Raw genomic sequence first — 25086 nt, 5'->3', positions numbered from 1 at the left:
TCTGGAACAGGCTTCCAAGGGAGGCTGTGGAAACCCCATCACAGAAGGTTTTAAAAACTGTTTGGACAAACACATGTCAGGGATGGTCTAGGTTTACTTGGTCCTGCCACATCACAGGGGGCTGGACCTGATGCCTTCTTGAGGTCCCATTCAGCCCTACATTTCTATGATTCTAATAATCCATTATCTACTTGAAATATATTCTGTTTTTTGCTCTGCCCAACTCCAGTTCTTATCTTGCTCTCAAGTACTCTTCGAGCTGTCTCTTCTCACTGCAAATCACTGTATCCATTTTAGAGATTTAGTTCTTCTTTAAAAAAATCATGCAAAATTTACAAAGAAACAAACAAACAAAAAAATAGAATGTCATGTAATAGTTGACTCATGCCTAAACAATGGTTATTTCTCCTCACATTCTGGTATGCTTACAAACAGCTAGTCTAGCCATTTCTTTTTATATTACACTTGTTTTTAAGTCTGGTTAGTTTACACTGTGCTTTATTCACAGAAGTACAAAACTCTCCAACAGGCATTTCCAAATTACTCTGTGCTGTCCAAAGCAAGCTCTGAAAACATTCTCAAATAGCAGTGGCTTGGCTCAGCTTTTTCCAGTTTGAGTTTCACACAGGCATTATATTTTATTATTTATGAAACATCTAACGGAGGTTATTCTACCTTCCCTTGATGTCGCTTTTTGGTGCTGGGAATTTTTTTTCAAACCAGAAGAGAAAACAATAGAGCGGACACGTATCAAATTTTATATATAACTGTCAGCAAACTTGACATGATAGTTATTGCCAAGCATGGGGCCAATAGGAGATAAGATCATAATCACTGTGCACTTTACCGATGTGCTCTAATCAAATGTGGCAGATTTAGGATGTTCAGAAAAAACTATGCTAGAATCTCTAAGCAAACGCTAATGGAAAGGTTAATATGATGGTGGTTAGTGGACACCAGCAAAAGTGGTTTGTCACTAGGATTGAATTTAAACAAGGCACATTCAAAATCTTTAGCTCAAGGTGGCAATAAAAATATATAATGGGTTGGCTTAATACACTACTTCCTCTTTTTCTTTATTGTCTAGCTACTACTGGGTCCCAATAATTTGTTACACTACATGTGATACTTGGAAGCATCTGCAAAATTCATTTAATTGACAGAATAAATGGAAAATGTATTTTTATGCAAACAATACAGATTATACAAATGAATCCTGACAGTGATAAAATGTCTAGATTTCTACAAAGCAACTGCAAGAATTTATGACACACACATTGAAATGGGACAGTTTTAATATTCAAAACATTAATATACCTGCTAGTGAATGATCCTAAAGAAATCTAAATCGGGGAACAAAAGATATAAATATTTCCCTCTTCTTTTGTACACAATCAGACCCACACAAAAGTTGCATTTCTCAAATTAACCTATAGGGTTCTAACTGTGCTCCTCTTATTAATGCCAATGGGAGCTGAAGAGTCAAAGCTCTATCTATACATTTGTACTAAGAACATGTAACTTTGAGTTGGTCTGATTCCCACTTAAAAGTGCTGAAAGGGATTTACATGTGCTCTGTGCTGCAATTTACATTTCAGTAGGATCACTTAACTATCAGTAAAATTAGTACAGTTGTCGTCACAATAATTATAGTGTTTAAGAACTGCACATTTGGAGATGGCACTATAGTCCTACTGCTGATAAAGCTCCTGATCAATTTATTGTACGTGAATTTAGCCAGTGAGAAACTATAAAAAAGCTTAGTCATTCAAATAAATACATCAAGATGATAAAGTTGACATCAAAAGCTCTGAAAAATCACTGTAAAATCAACAGTGTTTACTTCAAGAAAGTGAGTGTTAAGTGAAGGTTGTACATTTTGGAGAACACAGATGGAAAACAGCAACTTGTGTGCGTGTGAAAACAAAAACTTACACTACCCTTCCAAAAGGGGCTGTTTGTAGAAGCAGGGTTCACATTAATCAGTTCCTAACCATTTTATTTACAACCTTTCTAAAATCATTTGCATAATGATAATCCGCATGTGGCAGGGTTTAAGTTATCTAAAACGGTGTTATATTTCACTGTTTAGTCTTGCTTCACCACTGCTTTAGCAGCGAATCCTTATGGAGTGTAATGCAGCTAATGAGGTAGCTTTTTAACTGAACAAACTGACAGGTCCCATATCTGCAGAGGCAGCTTGAAACCATGCCCAACCTCTCGGCTTCCCAAGAGGCTTTTCAAAATTCAATAAATAACATCTGTAGGCGATGTTGGGTGCAGACCTAGCAGAGTGCGTCATAACACTGAGCTGGCAGAACAAAGAAACCATGACGACTGCCAAGTTTCCATGGCAACCACTGCGAGGCTTGGAGAGTATAATAGCACATCAATCACTGTCCAAAAGAACTTCATTATCAGCAAGAAAAAAACCTTTAGGATCTGTTTAGTGTGCAATTGTGGGTTAACTCACCTCAAAGCCTTGCTCTCTGGCTAAAGAGGCAGCTTCCTGAAATAATAAAAATAAAAAACAGTTAATTATAAAGTGCTAGCTAATGAAGAAATAATACATTTTGAAACTCATTCAGGCCGTCTTCTCTTTTACACAATTATCTCAATATATCCATATACAGTTGCTCAATTTTGATACTTGCACTAAAGGGCTCCCCCCGCCCCATCCCCAGCAAGACAGCAGGGTATTATCAATGGACTTCACAAGTTACAATGAAGAAGGTGCAACGTATGTTTTTCTTCAAGCAGGCAAATTCACTTCTGGTTATAGTAACTTTAACAACCAACCCAGGCATATGGCTTTAAGATATATTCTTAATTAAAAAGCATCATGTCCCTATTTGTCTATTAGACATCAGGATATATAGGTCATTAAGCCTTTTAAAAATCATTTGTCATCTACTGCACATTAAAAAGATAGGATTAGATATTATTTAAACAAAATGAGATCAAACCTTTGTGGCAGAATCACAGGAACATTTCTAAATACTCAGATGTCTTAATCACAGAGTCAGGCGCTGTAACTATGTTCCTTTCCTCAAAGAGCAGAAGAAACATCAGGGAACCACAATGTCCTTGTTTCTTACCTATGTTAATCGCTCCAGTCATATCTTTTGTTTTTCAATGAAAGCAGAGACATAGAGGACGATAGCAATGTTATTTTCCTATCCACTTTCCAACTTAGCATAAGCAAATATTGCAGACAATTGTCAAGAATCTTTACACCTTAACTTGCCTTCTTCCAAATTAACTTTGCCAAGTGATTTTAATAGATGGATGGGTCTTGAGCTGGAATAGCAAGATGATCCAACTAAATTAAAACAACTACCATACCAAATCATTTAAGGCAGTGTGCTTAGACATACTATCAGTATCTCTAGGACAGCTTTTGGTAATGCTTCACTTTTAAGCAGTACACGGGGGAGGGAAAAATACACATTTGTGAACCTATATAACCTGCCAATTTTTTGACAATTTAAGAACTTGAAGTGGATGTAATTGATTACAACAGTAAGGTCAGGTTAATAAAATGTGATAAGCTGAAAAGCACAACTCCTCAGGCTGCTCACTGCAGAAATATAAGGCTGCCCAGGTTAGTCTTAGCTGATGTTGACAGAAAAACTGAATCATGGTCCTGACAATTGGGTGCAGGCAAGGTTAGCCACTTTGACAATTTACGTACAATAGAATTCCTTCTTGTACATCACATAGTCAATGACATTTGCTAGCCAGGCTGTCAAGGAAGAGTGTAGGGTTCAAAGATATCATGCAGTGTTTCCTAAACCAGCATGTCATTAACAAAGCCTATACTCGTATGAAAAAAGGAGTCTGCAAGCTTCTACTATAAAGTGATGCATGTACAATGAACTGCAATACAATCAGGAAAGGCTTAGATGGGACTGGGACACAGAAAAAGCAACAATGAGAAAAATAGAGGGATGATAAGCTTCACAGAGAATATAAAAATGAACTAAAAACCATGTATTGTAGCCAGATTACATTTTTAACCTTGGTTTTTAGTTATAAAATTGAAATACAAAGTTATAATGATCTATCCCGATGGGCCTTAAAGAAGGTCCCAGAGCAACAAGACATTAACATAGAATCATAGAATATCAGGGTTGGAAGGGACCCCAGAAGGTCATCTAGTCCAACCCCCTGCTCGAAGCAGGACCAATTCCCAGTTAAATCATCCCAGCCAGGGCTTTGTCAAGCCTGACCTTAAAAACCTCTAAGGAAGGAGATTCTACCACCTCCCTAGGTAACGCATTCCAGTGTTTCACCACCCTCTTAGTGAAAAAGTTTTTCCTAATATCCAATCTAAACCTCCCCCACTGCAACTTGAGACCATTACTCCTCGTTCTGTCATCTGCTACCATTGAGAACAGTCTAGAGCCATCCTCTTTGGAACCCCCTTTCAGGTAGTTGAAAGCAGCTATCAAATCCCCCCTCATTCTTCTCTTCTGCAGGCTAAACAATCCCAGCTCCCTCAGCCTCTCCTCATAACTCATGTGTTCCAGTCCCCTAATCATTTTTGTTGCCCTTCGCTGGACTCTCTCCAATTTATCCACATCCTTCTTGAAGTGTGGGGCCCAAAACTGGACACGGTACTCCAGATGAGGCCTCACCAATGTCGAATAGAGGGGAACGATCACGTCCCTCGATCTGCTCGCTATGCCCCTACTTATACATCCCAAAATGCCATTGGCCTTCTTGGCAACAAGGGCACACTGCTGACTCATATCCAGCTTCTCGTCCACTGTCACCCCTAGGTCCTTTTCCGCAGAACTGCTGCCTAGCCATTCGGTCCCTAGTCTGTAGCTGTGCATTGGGTTCTTCCGTCCTAAGTGCAGGACCCTGCACTTATCCTTGTTGAACCTCATCAGATTTCTTTTGGCCCAATCCTCCAATTTGTCTAGGTCCTTCTGTATCCTATCCCTCCCCTCCAGCGTATCTACCACTCCTCCCAGTTTAGTATCATCCGCAAATTTGCTGAGAGTGCAATCCACACCATCCTCCAGATCATTTATGAAGATATTGAACAAAACCGGGCCCAGGACCGACCCTTGGGGTACTCCACTTGATACCGGCTGCCAACTAGACATGGAGCCATTGATCACTACCCGTTGAGCCCGACAATCTAGCCAGCTTTCTACCCACCTTATAGTGCATTCATCCAGCCCATACTTCCTTAACTTGCTGACAAGAATACTGTGGGAGACCGTGTCAAAAGCTTTGCTAAAGTCAAGAAACAATACATCCACTGCTTTCCCTTCATCCACAGAACCAGTAATCTCATCATAAAAGGCGATTAGATTAGTCAGGCATGAACTTCCCGTGGTGAATCCATGCTGGCTGTTCCTGATCACTTTCCTCTCATGCAAGTGCTTCAGGATTGATTCTTTGAGGACCTGCTCCATGATTTTTCCAGGGACTGAGGTGAGGCTGAGTGGCCTGTAGTTCCCAGGATCCTCCTTCTTCCCTTTTTTAAAGATTGGCACTACATTAGCCTTTTTCCAGTCACCTGGGACTTCCCCGGTTCGCCACGAGTTTTCAAAGATAATGGCCAATGGCTCTGCAATCACAGCCGCCAATTCCTTCAGCACTCTCGGATGCAACTCGTCCGGCCCCATGGACTTGTGCACGTCCAGCTTTTCTAAATAGTCCCTAACCACCTCTATCTCCACAGAGGGCTGGCCATCTCTTCCCCTTCATCTGTGTTAAACTATTGTTTGGACAGGAAAGTGGATACCAGTACACTCTTACATCTGTGAAGTGCAAACTATTGCAGTTAACAGTATTTTTATTTCCTTATATGGGAGAGAGACTTTAAGGAAGTTCATCTTAATTTCCTGGAATTGGGCATTCTCATATAACACATGCAGCTTGAAAGCCCTGGCCCATGCACAAAAATGTGTAAGCACTTGAACAACACTTAAAACATATCTTATCTTCCGATTTTCCCCTCTTATAGCTTCATCTTTTATGCTGGTCTGCTATCTCTACAGCTACATAAGTGATGGTAGCTAGTTTATACAACCACAGATTTGTCTATAATAAACCTTCGATCTAAAGATGTTTGAAAGCACCACAGAGCAACAGCAGTGTTTGTCTCTCCCTTGACCACCTAGCCCCCAATCAACAAAACCATCAAAACAAGTTGTCTTGTGGGCTTGATCCTGAGATATGCTCAACACATGCAACTCCCTATGAAGGATCACACCCATTTAAAAATAACCTTAACCTTAAAGCCCTCATAGTACAGAAAATAGTAAAGCTCAAAAGACAATACTGAAGACTTGCAGACTGGGTTTGCGGAAGAGTGAAACATATTAGTTTTAAGGATAGTTCAAAGTAAATTAACCAAACAGAACTGCAGAGGATGACCCCATCATACCTCAATGGGGAGGAGAGGAAGAGGCATTGTCTGGCTTTCCGGGGGAAGGGGAATAGTGCTTTAGGAGTGGAGGGTGGGAGAGGGGCTCAGAAGCTGCTGCAAAAGTGGGAGTGGGTCAGTGAGATGACACTGACTCACCCCCAGGGACTGGAAGGGCTGGGGAGTTGAAAAGGGGCAAGCCAAGTAGGAGAAGCCCCTTTTTTCCAGACCAGGTTGAGCAGCACCCACACTCCCTCCCCTTGACAAAATATCGGGTTTGGTCAGGACTTGCTGTGAGCATCACACTAGTCGCTCCTTTCTAAGGGGGCTGGGAAGGAATTTTTTCCTCACCACCAGACTGGCTTAGGTGGAGTGGGTTTTTTCGCCTTCCTGGGGGGCTTTATTACAGTGAGTAGGGAAGGGAGCTAGGTTATGATGTCGCAGCTTATTCTGTAAGTTTGGGGTGGATATCCTGTGCAGGTACGCCATAGGGAAGGGCTACAGTTACCAAAGAAATGGCTTGGTAAAGGACTTAGAAAGGAGGTGTTTGTTAAAGGAGCGGAATGGGGGGGGAGGTTTGGGGCTCCTGTGACTGGCACGGCAGGGAGCCCTTTCCTTATAGTCCATCTTAACCCTTGTTTTAGGTGGTGGGAAGGTAAGGTTGGCTGGGGGACCCGGATGGAAAAAGATGGGGGTTGGCGTAAGCCCCCATAGCTATTGACAGGTTTCAGAGTAGCAGCCGTGTTAGTCTGTATTCGCAAAAAGAAAAGGAGGACTTGTGGCACCTTAGAGACTAACCAATTTATTAGAGCATAAGCTTTCGTGAGCTACAGCTCACTTCGAGTGAGCTGTAGCTCACGAAAGCTTATGCTCTAATAAATTGGTTAGTCTCTAAGGTGCCACAAGTCCTCCTTTTCTCATAGCTATTGAAATGACCATGGAGTTACCTGCACTGTAACTGTAGTCCCAGACATCTAACAATAAAGTTGTAGCCCGATTAAAACCATATCAAGTGTCTCTTGTTGTTCTTTCAATATAGCTGGACAATCTTTAGTTTCTGTTCACAATAAGAGTGAAAGAGGAAACAAGCAGTCCCCATCTGTGCTGCCTCAGGGTGCCTCATACTGAGCTTCACATCACTAATGAAGTAGTCAGTTTAAAATCTAACCTTAGAGTGGCTGTAACATGTGGAGTCTGCTAGGGTTATGATAGCCAGTCAGGGCGTTCCCTCATGCAGGTGATAATCAGTTTGATAATCACTATATTTACAGGCTTTCCATTTTATATCTGACATCAGGAGTCACAAAGAAGGAAGGATTAAGGAAATAAACAACCCACATAGAGACTTTACTGCTCCCTGGAGAATGCAGCATCTTCATTCATGCATGACATGCGACAACATAAAGCAAAACAGCAACAAAACAGAATTTTCTTAGGAGGCTGGATAGGTTTTTTTTCCACTTTTGATAAACTTTCACTAACTCATATTTTCACAACACAACACTTACTTTTATAAAAGCTTCATTGTGTGCTCATTCAAACTATGATATATATTTATAATCATCATACTCTCATTTATACCATCTTTGTATTTGCCTATCACAGCAGATTTGTTACTGGATAGCCCAAACTAGAAATAGAACTGGTTTAACAATAATGCATCATCAAGTTGGGAAAAACATTCCTTAGTAGTATATGGAAATTCACACTGTAAAACTATGTGTACAGGGTAGTTTAACTTGAATAACACTGTATCACTAAAATTAACACTGAACAGTTTACACAGGAAAGGGGAGATAAACTAAAGAGATAACAATAAAAAACGACAACTTCCTTTAGTACCTACCACTGCTATTATACTACATCTCTTTTGCTAGCTTAAAACCATTTACACGTTTGCATGTATTTTATTGCTCTTAGTTTCCTAGTATTTATTAAGTGGAGCTGTCTATAATCTGGACTGAAACTAATTGTAACGTGGCTTGTTAAAATTCCGAGGCTTTTTATAACCAATAATATAAAACTATTTGTTTATGAATAAACAGAAACATATCCTCCAAACAGAAGTTTAATTAACCTCTACTTTGTTATGGGTATTTAACCCCCTGTTCAGCAAGAATTTTATGATTACAGAGCTAGATGGTTCAACTATCAATGATTGTATGTTCTCTTTGCCATAACAAACACTAGGTAAACTACATATTACATTTTCTTGGCATACTGAGTTCTTTTTTTTATTGGTACCAAGGTTATATGGTATCTTGATTAAATTATACTCAAAACAGTAACAAAATGCATGCTGGATTAAATTTAATTAATTTAGGCCAATATAAAACTCATATAATTCTCTTCAACAGCATTTAAAACTATGTATTGCTGAAATCAAGTGACAAGACCTTCCAAAAAGTGCCAGCAATGGTATTATCTATATTATGCATTTTGACTTTTAAGCCTGCAAAAATATCACAGCAAATCAAATTGCATTTTGTTGCTAAAACCAACACTATGTCATAAATAAATTATAAAACAGCAGGAAACAATAACCTTGCACATGAATGTGTTTTCAATAATTATACAAGATCGCAAATGCAGGGGATGCACAACCTAACCTTTCCTCAAAATCCTTCTTGAAAGAAGGAATATCTCACTGAACACCATAAAACCCAGTCACTTTTTCCTACGTTTCTCTCATAAATTTGTCATGGTAGAATACTGACTATTTATGAGGGAGTTCTCACTGCCACACCTGTAAATCTGCACACCCATCATGGAAGGTCATGGATACAGCATTTTCTGCCTTCATTTGCTTACAGTTTTATAAGTGGTACCCTCCATTTCCTTTGGGAAGACAAACCAACAGCATATCAGTAGATTCTGGAACATGAATAATTTTAAAGCCTCCTCCCCCACAGAATGGTTTTAGAGTATTAAAATGCTTTTCCCAAATCCAAGTGGATTATGAGCAACAAAACTTTAATGGATTCTTAAAACCACTAAGATCATGCAGTTTGAGTCTGCATTTGGCAGACCCGCTCATTCACTATTTTACTCCCACTAATATCTCATTTAACCACTTCTTGAATGACGTCTCTACCATATTCTCTAGCAATCTATAGCATGGCCAAATTGCTCTTTCTTTTAAAAATTTCTAAAATCTAAACTTTCCCTTCCTTACCTTCAGGTTATTGCTCCTTGCACTATCAGCTTCTGAGAGTTGTGAATTATTATTTTCTTTCATTTATATTGTTTCCTTGAGGGTATTAAAGACTATGATCACCTCCTCAGAGACTTCTCTTTTTTCTACACCATAATCATTTAGTCTTCTCAGTCTCTCCTATTAATTCTCCTCTAATCCTTGTATAACTTTGTATTCTTTGAATTCTCTCTTGTTTTTCTACATCTCACCTTGTCTGCCATAATGAAATGCTAGTAGCATAAAGTTTTACTAAAGTGAAACCCTAATTGTCTAAATGGAATGGAGGACAAGAAAGTAATATAAATAAATAGGGATGCAGTTAAGAGAGAGAGTTTTTAAACAAATGATGCACTTTGGAAGTTGGATTTTCTATCAGGGGTTTTTCTGATAGACATGGTTCAGATAGTCTAAGTTTTGCTGTAGTAATGACACACTACCTTTGAGCTAAGTGGTTAAAAAGTATATCCATGATATAGACACTCATTTATTTTGCCCAGAATCCCTGTAAATTTTTTTAAAAAATAAATAAATAGAAGAAATCAAACACATTTGAGTATGCTTTGGTCACAACACATCACAGAGGTATCAGACATGAAGCTCTACTAAAGAATGAGTGTATGCAGAAAGATTTGTCCCTCCTGGATGTTGTAAACTAGGGAAAAAATAGCCCACCTCTTTCTCTTCTACATCATTCTCTGACCCTTGCTAGCAGTCCCCTTCCCCATGGATTAATGCTTAATTGCACACAGCATTGCTTTCTCTTTCCTCACTCCATGAATTAAAGCAAACTACAAACAAACAAACGCTCAGCTTCCAGGTTTGCAATCCAGCTGGCCTCTCCCTTGGTGTATACTGCAAACTTCAAAGGTGCTGACCTGCCTTTGACTTCAGTGGGATATCTGGGTGCTCAGCACTTCTGAAAATCAGGCACCTTTTTGCTGAAGACTTTTTTCCCCTTTTATGGAAGGTGGTAACTTTCCTCACACTTATGTAGAAACCTGGTCTTTAAGAATATTGCTATCAAGAGCACCAAGAGTCCCTTACATGTGCCTCTCTTGTAACAGCCGCATCATTGTGTGGGAGTTAAACTTGTCTTTGAGTAGGGGGTGAAGTTTTTATTAAATGCCTCAGTAAGCTGTGCCACATTTTCCACTCTTTCAACTGCAGACCAGGTCACACTATTAAATACGATCCTAGAAATGGCATCTGTCTTAACACATAAAAAGGATAACAGCTTTCTGGTTGCTATGTTTTGGAATATAACAAAGGCATCCTACATACATCACCAACTCCATGACATACTTCTTGGTAGGGGTTTTTTTATACCAAACCTGACTATTCTATAAAGCACATAAAAAGCTTCATAATATGATCTGTTCTTACAACTCACTTCACTGTATAATGTGCTACATTATAATGTGCATAATATGTATGATGTCTTCATTTTATTACCTGTCCTGCTCTCAAATGAGGAGCAGTAACAGCAAACCACATACCTTAATATGATGAATTAATAGGATGCAAGAGCCACGATTAACCTTACATCATGTAGTTAGGAGCGATGCCATGACTGTGTAATAGCAATCAAGAAGTATAAGCAAGTAGATATATGTTTAAGATCATTTATGTTTGATTAAGGAAGGTACATATTATTGAGTTGTAGCTGATATTTCAAATAAAAATAGATTTAAAGTATACTAATGATATTAGCGTAATTAAGATGAGCATTGTGATTACTTGGCATCTGGGTATAGATATTTTAAAACAAGAATTCTATGAAGTGTCCACCAGTGTCCACACGGCACCCTGACATTTAAAAAAGGATAGATGTACAGTTTATGTGGCAGATCCTCAGCTGGGTGTAAACTGTCATAATTCTATTCACTTCAATGGCGCTATTACAATTTACATGACCCAAGGACCTGCCTCTATATACTTTCTTTAATGGCAGCAGTAAACTTGTTGTGAATAGTGACAACAACATGTATTTTCACATCAATCCAGTTTAATGCAATTATCAATAGTTATTTTCAACACAAAACATTGGTCTATTCTATACAGACTTTTACTTGGTTGCAAGTAAATTCCTTTTATGTCAGATAGTACCACATTCCATTGTATCAAAACAATACATCCTCCTAAACCTTTATAAAAACTGCCCATTTATAAAGGGTACTCAGAACTCAGCAGCAAAGAAATATTGTTCCAGAATTTTTAAAAATTTCTTTAGAAAGGGAGAGACGGAGAGCTTGGGAGCAGAGGGGAAAAGAAAAAGGGAAACATCAAGCATATCTTCTTGAAGCAAATATGTATCTGATAAAATTCTCATGCAGTTGGTAAAGTTTGATCCATACTTGGAGATGCTTCCTGGGAGTACAATGCTTCAAAATATTTTGCTCCTTGACAAGTATGAGAGATTCATCTAAAAGATTTCTCTAGTCAGGAGCATACAACTGTTCACATTTTCAGACAAGGGATCAATAAAAGCTGGTCACAGACCGGGCGGCTCCTGCATAGAGCCTGAGAATCATCACTATAATCTCTGAAAAAGTGCATACCCACCACTATATATTACAGATTAAAGCACATCTGGCATTAACTGGATGAAATACTGAAAACTTTTACCTTTCCTGTGAGCAGTGTCAGATCCCAAAGTTATCTTAGTTCATAGAGGCTAGCAGGGATGCACATTATGCCCACATTATGCCCCAAATTGTCCCACTGCTGCTACAGAAACTGACCAATTCATAAAGTACATGGGTTTCACCAAATGAGGGGAAAAAAAATCAGTTTAGAACATGTGAAAACACTATGTGGAATAAGAGCTGCAATGTGCACGTTATTTCGTGGTGTTCTACCAGAGAGAGTGATTTGTGAGGGCTCATTTAGAAAATAATTAAAACTTTGTTTCCCATATCAGCCTTGGCAAGGCTCAAGCATCTTTATTACCTATGCATCATCATCAACTGTTTTCTTATTCAGGTTATTACTAGAATTGTAGTGGCTGCCAGAATCTTCTGGCAAAATAATAATTAATAATAATAATAATAATAATAAAAAAGTCACTCAGAGTCAGAGGCTTAATGCCATTACAAGGTCTGCAACAGCTGCAATAGTGATACACTTCTGAGCCATTTTGAAATTTTATGATGAATAAAGAGCTATTACTTATATCTCCACTTTACATCCTAATCTAAGGAACAGCACTATTTATGCCTCTTCACTGTATCTCAACTCGTATGCTTCTGATATCAAATTAGCTACATCATATTACCTTAAATTGTCCATTTGTCTATATGAATGCATCTGTCTCTAATTAAAAATAAATGCAAAAGGGGGAAAAAGATAAATGCCTCCTTGCTTAATCCACAGATCAAGTAAACTAAATAAAGATGGAAACAAATATGTTCAAATCAAGTAGATAGGGTATTAGGGGAGATAAGGAATTAATAAACGTATAAAAATGAAAGATGTCCAGGATCTTTTGAAATCTGTAATGCTGGCCCTTGGATTCTCTCAGTCTGTAATCTGAAACCTCCTGTATTATTTCCTGGCTGAGGGATGACAAACAGAAATAAAGGACTGCATCACTTTCAACAAGTCCTTCTGTGATTGCAGGCACTCAAACTGGCCTGAAATCACTGGCCTGAAATTACAGCAATCTTAGCTGAGGAAAATGATTAGGTAGTTCTAAAACTGCTGTGATGTAGCAGGACTTGCAGATCACATATTGTCAACTGAACACCTAAAAGGTTAATAGATTTTTAGCAGTAAAAGCAAGACGTTTGATATACATTGTTTGTATGATGTCATGTGTGGCCATTTAGAATTATAACTAATGGCTATCGCGTCAGGAACCCTATAAAGAACAGGGGGTGAACGATCACATAACTCTCTTTCTGTGCTAGGTTTAACTGCTCAGCTAACTCCTATCAAAAAAATAAAATTGACCGCCCCATCTGTCAGCAAGAGTCCTGACTTCTTACTGATATTAACAGTACTGATTTTACCTTTTTAAAGTTAGTTTGAATTCAGTTGACTTAGACATTCTTATTATAGAGAATTTGTTTTGCCAGTGCCTGTTAACTTAGTCTGTACATTTTTTGTAGCTCTCTCTGAAAACCCCACTTAAATTTCATGGCTTCTGTTGCACTTTATAGGTTTGGCTACTACAGTTATGCTAGACACACATGGTATGTCTGCACTGCAATTTAAGCCTCATATTAGTAGCACTTGACTTACCAGACTCTGGGCTTGTTAACTTAGGGCTTGAGCCTCTACACTCATTTTGGAACCCCAGGTTAGGAATTGATGAACCCTGGCTCCCAACCTGGGGCTCCAGGGTCTGCACTGTATTATGTGGGCCTGAGTCCAACCACACATATTCCAGCTTTCCTAGTACCCTCCCAAAACGTGGCCACTCTATCCCTTTGTTCATGGTGCAATGTGGGAGAACTTGACTGTTCACCAAACTTGACTATCCAGAGGACAAAGAAAGTTGGCCTGTGGGATACTTTTGGTCAACTCCCAGAGCACAAGTCCAGTGAGGCTGCATCTACACTGCAAAGCAATAGGGCTCGAACCCTGGGTTCCAGCTTGACTCAGGCTTGGACCCTTCACTCCGTGGATTCCTGGGAAGCTGAGTCTGAGCCCTGGGTTAGCATGATATGTTTGTAGACAGAAAGGTGGAAAGATTGTCAAACCCAAATGACAACACCCACAAGTAGCACTAAAGGTTTTGATACGAAGTGGACTTCAGTCTACAGATTTATTTCACCTGGGCCAATAAGGGTACATCTACACTGCAATTAAAAACCTGCGGTTGGCCCGTGCCAGCTGACTGGGGCTCGCAGGGCTTGGGCTGCAGAGCAGTTTAATTGCAGTGTAGATGTTTGGACTTGGGCTGGAGCCCAGGCTCTAGGATCCTGAGAGGTGGAAGGGTCCCAAAGCTCAGACTGCAGCCTCAGCCAGGAAGTCTACATTGCAGTTAAACAACCCTGCAGCCCAAGCCCTGGTAGCCTGAGTCATCTGGCACGGGCAACTGTGGGTTTCAAATTGCAGTGTAGATATACCTTAAGTTCCTACCAACCGTGGACAGATTTGAACAAGAAACAAAAGGCTCTGTATCCCATTACTGATTTCTTCAGACACCTAGTCACCTTCTCATATGATTTGAATTTAATTATCTTTTTGAAAAATTGGCTTAGGTAAAAAGATAATGTCTATTCTGCCAGCTGGTTTTCTGCTCTCATATGCGAAAATAGGATATTTTCAGGAAAAGAATGGGTTCAGCATTCCTATGCTGAAAAGGAAATGAGGATACTTCTCACCATGCCCTTTCTAATTTGAAGACACATCTCTTCTGCCAGTAAAAACAAATTGTAAACTGTAAAAGGCAAAAAACTGAATCACTGTCTGGCGAAAAAAAAGTATACTTACTAATTAACTTGTTTTAAGTTTTAAAAATAAAACTCAACCATGTTAAAATTACTTTTCTGTATAAATAAGCATGTGATGTTTCACCTAATACTTGGTAATGTAATTCACATGGCAAACAAAATTTGTACAATTTATCAAAGATATGGGTAGTTACAGGCACATAGTCTTGAAGAGTGTCACATTGGTGATTTCGTACAATGTGTGTTCCTTCACCTGATGTGATCTTTTCAGGAACTCTGCTCAGAGCTGTACTGGATTTTTTTAAAGATATATGGCAATATGAATAAACATATCTGACATAAGTGTTTCTGCATGTCAGTACCTTGATAACATTTGATATCCTTGTCTTTACTTTTCCAAATGCAGAGTGTTTCTTGTAGCTCAACAAAATGAGAACTTCAGGTAATTTTATATGAGGGCATCAGATCCCTTTCCTATAGGATGTATTCTTTACTTTTATTTTCATGCCTATATCCCCTACACCATATTCTTACTGTGGATTTTCATTCTCCAGACCACTTCCTAGGAGAAAGATCAGATTTTCTTATTAAAAATATTGCATTCTGCTGACCATCAAGAAGAACTCTGCAGACCACTGGTTCTCTATGGACTATCGTTAAAGACCACTAGGTTAAAACAACATTAATCTTAGACAGTGATAACCTAATTATAACTATAAATGGCTTTGTTAATATAGTTTTAAACTTTTAATTGATTAGTTTACCTTTTCTGTTAAAAATACCATTTCATGCGTTACCTAGTCATAAAAATGTTAAAGTTCAAATATATTTTTCCTACAGTTTAATGAATATGAATATTGCACTAACTTATTCCACAGATTGTAAATCTATGTGGTTAACTTTTAACTCTAGGATGAAAATGAAAGGTTTGGGCTTAATTCATATAAAAATATTAAGGATGACTTAGTTATGGGCACAGATGCGCTACAAAGGGGGAGACTTGGTTTAAGTCCAAATTAAACTCTTTAATTTTCGGATGTGACGAGGACTGGCAATATTACAGAAGCTGACCTGTAAGCCTCTACGAAGTAAGGAAACAACTGCAGGAACACCACTTGTTTGAAATTGTCACTTGCATCGCTTTCTTTGCAGCAGTGTAACACATTCACAGAACAACACTCTTTCTGACATTTTGGTACATATATCTTCAGCTTGCCTGTCAGCTATGATAATATCAGATAACAGATTTGATCCAGCACTACAAGTTTGAACCACTTATCATTTCAGTTTCTTCCCCGCTATATTTAAAATCTTCCATTTATTTTAGACTCTGTCATACTATCTCCATTTTCTTTTCTTTTTTCTTTAATTACTGGGATTTACAGATTAGTTCTGCAGTACATATAGATGACATGCTTACACTGCTCCAGATTTATCCCCCACTAGGTGACATGATAACTGAAAAACTATAAATCGTCTTCAAACTGAAATTAAAATTTTTAGATGAGCTTTGGATTTAATGGCTCCTTCAGTCTCTCTATGTACTTACATGGCCCCATCACCATAGCATCTGAGCACATCCCAAGTATTTAAAAATGGAAATAATCTCTCTCTCTTTTCCTGTTCTTGCCTGTAGTATAAATAGCTTAATTAGAATGTTTGCTTTTTATGTATTATAGGGGGTGCTGATAGCAACCCCTATATTTAGGATGCCTGACACTTTTCACTATAAAAGATTCATGTGACCTTTTATTAAGAAGCTGTACTACCTCCATTTTTTGCAGCAGGTCTTTGAAATTTAGCAGGGCAAAAGCCCTGGGACCAAAGAGTTGCCTATTCCTTGTCCCATGTCTTTCATTTGTATTGTCAGCAAACTTTTGGCAACACACCAAAAATAAAGTAACTCATCATGAATATTCTTAAAGGACAATCCTGCGCTGCCAAAGCAGCAGCACCGCCACACTGCCTTGGGAACCCAAAGAGAAAAGGGCCTCATTTGTGGTGGTGAGGGAGAGAGAGAGAGAGCCAGGCTGGGATCTCTTCGCCTGCTTTATAGGAGTGGCATAGATTTATAGAAATTCCTTGTGTTTGCATCGCTCTGTTCCTATTCAAAACTCCCTAAAAAAGCTGAGAAAAATTTTGGAGCTCACATAATACAGAAATATATTACAAATGAACACCAAAACAAAATAGAAAAGCAGAACTTGCATAGGTCGGTGCATCTGCATTAAAAGTTAAGAATATGATTCTCTCCCATTTTCCCAGACATCTGTTAAAGTTTCAATCTCATCCTCCTCCTCCTCCTCCTCATCATCTTTTTTTGCTTCCAGTGAGGAGAAACAGATTATTTTCCCTCTCATTTATGCTTTCTGAGGGTCTTGAATGATGTCTGCTGTGCCATGTTTTAGAAATGTTTCCCTGATCACAGATTTATATTATATAAAAGAAACACACAACCCCACCCCAGACACTTCACCCATAACTTGACCGGCTCACATGATCAACAGTTGGACATTACACAGAAGATACTGTATTGAAAATACTGTTTTTTTGGTAAATAATATTGAACCAGTTCTTTTCAAACCTGGCATCTGTCCAAAGCACATATGGAACATTAAACATAACCATAAAATTTTATGTGCCAGATTTGACTAGGGTCCTAGGCTCTAACTTATATTTTCTGCATTTTGATGGAAGACTAGCTGCATTTCATAAAGTTACATCATAAGGATCCTGTTCTCCTAACACTTATACCCCAAACAGCTGGACTTGGAAAGTAATTTTTAAGTACAAGAGCCAAGTAATTCAGTAATTATTCTTGTGTTGTGAATCTCCCAGGGATATTGCCATATACTGAGGACACTAGAGGAAGATGTATCTCCAACAAAAGGGTGGGGACCTGGGTGTTCCCATCCCCATCAATGAGCCTGCTACATATGGTCTCTCAATGAACTTAATACTATAGTTGCCTCCAATAATATTCCATAGTATTTAAATAAGTATTTGTACACAATTAGAGCTGCCCCTGGTGTCTGAATATATCTCAGGTTGAATTGTTTTTCTCCCTCCACTTGCTCACAGCAGCCAGGGAACTAAGTGATGGCAATTGCAACACTCAATTCCATTACATAAACACAGCTTCCTTGCCAGATTCTCCTGCAGTGGTCCCACTTCAAGAAATGAGTCTAGCATTTGGTGATGTACTGTACCAGCAGTTCTCTTTCATGTGACAGAAAATTATGTCCTCTTCTCCTGGCTGAGAGGAGCATGTGTGTGAACATGTCCTAGGGAGTCCACCCCAGACCATGTGGCTGGACCACCAGCAGAGGGTAAGGAAGGAATACTATATTCAAGTAGCAACAGATGATCAAGAATATGAAATCACAATTTTAGTAGCAGTAGCACAGCCTTCATTTAGAAAATGTATGTGGTTCATTCCTTCAAAGTCTGTTGTTTATATAGTAAGGGCCAGGGTATATGGCACCTTCACTTTCTATAGTGCTAGTGTGCACTTTCCTATGTTCACATTTGCCAACAATGGTAAAATATATTATGACATAACTTTCCTATAGGTCAGTGTCTGGCTGCGCATTTTAAAGTCACCAGTTGGAATGTAAAAACCAAAAAGTCCAAGGACTCCTCGTTGTTTTTGCTGATACAGACTAACACAGCTACCCCTCTGAAACTAGTTGGAATGTACTCACCATGGGCTATAAAAGCAATAAGTGGCAAAATGAGAAATGCATAGATGTAAGGAGTAGGAAGTGGAAAAAGGACCAATGGGATTTTACAAACTAAGCTAGTAAACCCAATAAATCAACCATATACCTGACCTATCACTGACTATCCTTAGAGAAGACTGCAAGGTGTGCACCACTCCAAACCATCCAACTCTGCTGGTCAGAGAGATGAAGAACATGGGTGGTCATTGCCTTGTCCTCACTTGGGCCTACCTTCTCCAGACTTATTGTGGCTAGTTCATGTGTGGTAAGTGTGGCCATATGGTAAGTGATGTGAGGCTTCTTCCATCCTCTCCTGTTTGTACACCTGTGCAGAGAGTGGATATAATATGGTGCTCAGAAAACAATTAAGCACAATCCGCTTCTACTGTCCTTTGGAGAGAGCAAACTTTTTACTTTCACATAGAAAGGAATATAGCTGAGAAATCCAAAACTAGTTTAAAGTGCTTGTCAATGATGAACTGTAAAGCAGAGAAAAAAGTTGCATTAGTTCCATTTACACAGTATGTAAGCAGCCTGAGAGTTATGATAAACAGTGTTTTCAAAAAAAATTAAAAATATCTTGTCCTGACTTCAGTCATTTTACTGGAGCACTTTGGTTATCATTAGAGGGGTCTGGACAGTGACCTCACAGCATGAGGCTGAAACCTGAGCCGTGCAATCCCAGTTCCTGATTGAAGGGTTACGGGATGCTGAGTCAAGCTTCATAGTCTCACTCCCTACAACTAAACAGTCCTAACCTTTCAATGTAGGATTGTTTTTAGCTCTTCCTGCCAGTTTCCTTACCCACCAAAAATTAGATTGTCCACTAATGGCTATGAGAGGCTGGGTGAAATGTGCTCGTTCATCTAAGCTAGGTGTTAAAGGTGAGGAACCTGAGCCAGCACACTGCAGCCTGAGCCTGTAACCCTGTACTCATGAATCTGCACGCAACTGTCTGTATGAGCAGAGAGGGAAGACAGCCAGTTTTTAAGGAACTCATGAAGATTTATACACATCTCTAGGAACATATTTGCAGAGCCAAGGGAGGGGAAAGAGCAGATCTGTGGTAATAGAGCTCTCCATATCTCTATTCACTTCCTTCTGTTGTCTAGTGCCCCGTTGCATTAGTCTGCCACCCTCCTGTGGGGTAATACTAATTTAGGAATCTAAGACTCAAGATTCCTAATCCCACACCTTGGGGCCAGGGGAGCTGCACCTCACTTCAGCTCTGAGCTGTGTGAAGTCATCACCTAGGTCTTCCAGAAGATTACCAAAGTCTTCCAGTAAATATAGGAAAAGACAGGACTAGATATATTCGCACGCAGAAAAACAAACTAAGGGGGAAAAAGCATTGGGAGGCCATCTTTACATATTCTAAAGGAGCAATAAGAGAGCCAAAAGATGTTTCTGTTTGGAAGTTCACCTTCTCAATCAGAGAAAATGTCTTCCTGAATGCTATACATTTTTATCTTGGAATACTGCAGATAAGTACTGATATGCTGCACAAGATATTGGGTTAAATATACAGTAGTAGATACCCTGCTGATAAGAGAAGCTTTTATTTTACTTCAGTAGCATAGGTTTTACAGTACTAGCAATAATAGAGACCTGAGATCTACTCAGACCATTACTTTTCACCATAAAATGTTTTATAAATCTATGTGTGTTGCTGTTTATTTAGAAAGGTGTGTGGCAAGTTCTCAAGTTCTACGTGCCGTAGAAAACAATCACAATTCAGGTTGCATATGGGTGTTATGCATTTCAAAACTAGCATAGGAATCAGACGATAAGACCATTGCTATGGTAACTACACTTTTGTAGCGAACACTGAAGTAAACAGGTACATAAAACTTGTATAAGTTGTCACTATGTAAGTTACTGTTGCCCTGGAGCTGCAATAATTTACTCTCTTTAAAATAGTTAAATCTAGCCATAAATTATTAGTATCTCCCCATGTACCTTTATTTCACTAAGATGACAATCTTCCCTTTGCCTCCTACAGTGCATAAAGGTGAGCTGATCATTCACCTAAAAAGGTTCGATGAACTTTTCAAAAGAATAATTTATGCTATTAGGGCTCTAGCCAGCAGAATGTATTCACAGTCTCATGGCTCATACAAAACCCAGAAAGCCAGTCACATGAGTGGTTTCAGAGTAACAGCCGTGTTAGTCTATCTTTGCAAAAAGAAAAGGAGTACTTGTGGCACCTTAGAGACTAACCAATTTATTTGAGCATGAGCTTTCGTGAGCTACAGCTCACTTCACTCATGCTCAAATAAATTGGTTAGTCTCTAAGGTGCCACAAGTACTCCTTTTCTAGTCACATGAGTGGACTTTAACTGGGGAAAGGCTGATATACTGTGTACAGTTGGAAAGGCTGGGGAAATTGTTCCACATCTGGGAAGTGCAGAGCTGCTTGGGAGTGTAGAGCTTCTGTAAATGAGCTCTCTGCATCCTGTGTGTCACAACTCTTTAGGCTGGATTCTGTCCCTTCCACAGTAGGAGTAATTTTCCTGCATAGACCACGAATGGCGGGGGTATGGGTTTAGTACAGGGAGAATACAGCTGGTTCCTGGGCCCCATCCTCTTTTTATTATTTAAAAAAAAAGGGGAGGGGCTATATATTGTGGAGTGAGGCTTTTTGCTTTCTTTCACACTACTCTTCATTTGGGATGGGGATGAACAGAATATTTGGTCCAGTGAGTCCCTTCTCTTTTCACTAGCTAAACTTCAAAATGCAACTGTCAGACCTATAACACAGCTCTATTTTTTTTTTTTTTTTAAACAGGCATCTTTACTCTTCTTACTTATGTACATGGTACTGAGACACACAGTGATGGAAAGCCATTGATAGGCAGAGAAAGAGGGAATCGGAGGTGGTCTTGGGTGACATCATTATATCATCATGTCAGAGGGGTAAGGATCAATGTACAGACTGGGAGGTCAAAAGAGTTATTGCATATCAGAAGCTATAGGGGCATAAAGCTCTCATAAACGCTTCTACCAGTACATGTTCAGTGAGGTGTCATTTGATTGGATGAACACAGAGTTCTTTTTTAAATAAAAAAAATCAGCTCATGCAAGGAAAAAAAAAATCTGACAATCTTGAGATAAAATTATATTTTTTGTATGTGGAAAAAATGTGAGTCAATGTATTGTACAAGTGCTAGTCATGAATCCACAATTAACTATGAGTTCTGTTTTGTACTCAAAGCAGGGATTTGACATTTGTTTTGTATGGGACAGCATATTGACCCCAAATTTACAGCACTTACTCTGAGTATAGAATGAATTTTCTGCAAATTTACAAATACATTTGTTAATTAGTTTCTGTCTCAACATAAATTAAAAACTGGGTCCTTAATGACATTTAGCATTTAGTGCTTGAAAGGTTCCCCATGGTACTGCTCCCTTAGTTCCACTGCACTTCACATTGTTGGGGCAAATCAGGCAGAAGCTCACAAAGAACTTGGGACTCAGGGACTGAGCTCTCCCTCTTCACAGAGCACCGGTCTCACTAACACAACCCTCTAAACCAGTAAGTCAATTGCAATTTCAGGGTCAGATTCACTAGACTGCTTTGGCTGCTTTGCACTGCTCTGATGATGCAAAAGAGTTGTAAATTCATTTTAGCTGGCCAGTTCATGCTGATTGCTTTGGTGTACCAGTGAATCTTGCCTTAAAAGTAAATCATATTTTGAAAAAAATGTTAAGGTTGATATTCCATATCTTCAAATCTTTAAAAATGTCACAAGGTAGCATTCTCCTTGGGTTTCTCATGTAGTGCTCATGTGTGACATTTTAAATAATTTTAAAAGGCCAAGAAAAACACTTATATTAAGGTGGAGTTAATGTTGAGAGTATGTATCAGTTAATTAAGGGCAAAAACATTACAAGAATGTTGTATCCCAAAACCAAGTATTATAAACCCAGAAAATTCCTTGAGAGGAAAAATATATGAAAAAAACCCTATCATGTCTTTAAAAATTAATCTCATCTAATCTGGGACCACAAGCATTAAAATATTTTAATCTTAACTATGGTTGTTACATGGCACTGCTATAGGGCGAAATACTATTACTACTCTTGGTGGTAGCTGGGGCAACTCTGTGGCTCCTCTCTTGTGCTGATGGGGAATGACGTTGCTACAGACCTTAAAGGAGATCCGCACACTTCCCCCACCTTATCGAGGAGGTTCTGCTGGCCAGCACATGGTGTTGGTGAAGCCACAGCTCCCTCTGTCAGACCACCTTATACTTGCTTGCAGGGAGAGGAAGAGCTAGCACACAGCCCTGGCTCTTCCCAAAATGCCTGGAGCCATGATAAAGGCAGTCCTAATGTGATAAGGAAGGAAGGCTGCATCTTGCTTTCCTCTGCTCTCCAACATGACTGCGTTACACCAGGACACAATCTCAGCCATAAGTATTTCTTAGCACACCACCTCTTCCATTTCTTTAACTGATGTTCAACAGCTGGTATAAAATGTGGTGCCTATTTTGGAAGTATTTGTGGAGAAAGGAAACTAAAATGATTGACAGTGAATTTGTACTTATATAGCAAAGACTAATTTGCATTTTACGCTGTTTCAGCAGTCTGACTGTTTTCTTCAAAATCACTGTCTCAGTGGCACCATATGGAGCATGTTGAACTTAAGATACCAAGAATGTGTCCAAGATATATCTCACTCCAGTGTGTTAAAACATTCCACTCTGCAGCTGCCATTATAAGAATATAATTCATACCCTAAAGTTTAAAGAAAAACAACATAGCTTACGATGCTTACAAAAACACAAGAATTCTTCATTTCCAAGTAACCGTCACTAGATTCTACTGAAGAATGATTCTCAGTTAATACTCAGCATTGCTTTTTAAAAACATTTGATGTTTGATTGCTAATAAGCCACACTAGAAGGAACTACTCCAAGTGAGCTGTAGCTCACGAAAGCTTATGCTCAAATAAATTGGTTAGTCTCTAAGGTGCCACAAGTACTCCTTTTCTTTTTACTCCAAAAGGTAAGTATCACATTTTATGGATTTGGTTTAGTTTGGCATCTATAGTTACATATGGAACTATGGATAAAATCAGTTCAAATTTTAATACTTTGTAAGAGGAGTTGGGGATGTTTTCTTTTTACACTTGGGAACTCTACATATACAGTCTCTCCCTCTTGTTCATTATCCTCAACAAGCACTTACTGCAAGAAGGTTACCAGTTTATCATCATCATAAGTCAATTACTTTCTTTACTTTTTCTGCTAGCAGACAATAAACTGGAATTTGTTCAAAGCTTACACAAGTGCTGGTGGTATGCTGCATGCTCCCAATGAACCTCAACAAAACACAACATAACCTCAACATAACCATTTGTTACCCACACCTAAATTCTCTGAGTGCTCGGGACCTTCCCTCTTGTAGTGTTCAGCCACAGGCTGCAGTTAGAGGCTGACCACTCAGGTAAGATTTTTAGAAGTAGCTGGATGCCCACATGTACTTAGCCAGGTGCTGCTCGTTTAGTCATGTCAGCAGTAATGTGTGTGATACTAGTTAAACTATTAGGGCCAAGATCCTCAAAGATATTTAAGATACTAACTCTCATTGATTTCAGGAGCAGTTAGGTGCCTAAAGACCTTTGCAGATCTGGGCCTAAGGCACCAGACACTCATAGCTTGCTACACAGCTAAAATGCTCACTCCAAACCAATTAAATATCCTATCCTTTCTCCCTGAACAAATAGTCAGGTGAGCATGGGTGAGAGAGAGTGAACATGCAAGCAGTTTTCAAGGGGCTCCAGGCTTGGTTATTTGAGAGAGGAAGCCAATTAGACTGCCCAGGTATAGGACAGGGGAGGACTAAGAAAAGGCCTTAGGGAAGATGCTTGCCAGTCCTGCGTGGAAGCTGTGGCAATCTCTGGCTATAGCACAACACCCAACCATTCTAGTACATGTTGAGCCAAGTAAGGGAAAGGAGAGCAAAACTTTCACTGGCTCACAGATGCTCTTCACACAGGGTCTACAAGCCAAGGAAGAACTTCCTTGGCTTCATCACGGCTCAGGTAGACTAGCAACACAGGCTCATCCCAGAAGTCATCATTCACCTTATATAGCGAGATAAGGGATGACCTGGAGAAGACAACAAACAGGGGCTCCACCTTTTCTCTCCCAGTCAGTGTTATCACTGCCCTGGGCTCAGTTACCATGGAGTCCTTCCAGAAGACCATAGTGGACACTGGCATTAGCTAATCTGCTGCCTGGAAGATTTCCTTAATGCAATGGTGAGGAAGGGTTACAGAGTATATAACTTTCCTATAGTGAGAAACAGACAGCTTGAAACCTGCTAAGATTCTATGAGATAGCCCCTGTTCCTTCTGTGATAATCACAGTG

General features: G+C 39.3%; 1 protein-coding gene across 5 annotated transcripts in view; it reads right to left on the bottom strand.

Annotated features, from left to right (window-relative positions):
• ADK (adenosine kinase) overlaps positions 1–25086 on the bottom strand; it is a 549228-nt gene that overhangs the window by 77224 nt on the left and 446918 nt on the right. For all 5 annotated transcript variants that reach the window (XM_084634813.1, XM_084634817.1, XM_084634815.1 and 2 more), the window contains one exon: positions 2474–2509. In XM_084634813.1, coding sequence (XP_084490939.1) covers positions 2474–2509 — 36 coding nt within the window. The remainder of the gene's footprint in view (positions 1–2473; positions 2510–25086) is intronic.

The sequence above is a fragment of the Lepidochelys olivacea genome (genome assembly GCF_965140295.1).
Source record: "Lepidochelys olivacea isolate rLepOli2 genome assembly, chromosome: 7".
Classification (NCBI taxonomy): domain Eukaryota; kingdom Metazoa; phylum Chordata; order Testudines; family Cheloniidae; genus Lepidochelys; species Lepidochelys olivacea.
Note: the sequence above shows the minus strand (reverse complement) of the source record. Positions and strands in the feature narration are given on the sequence as shown.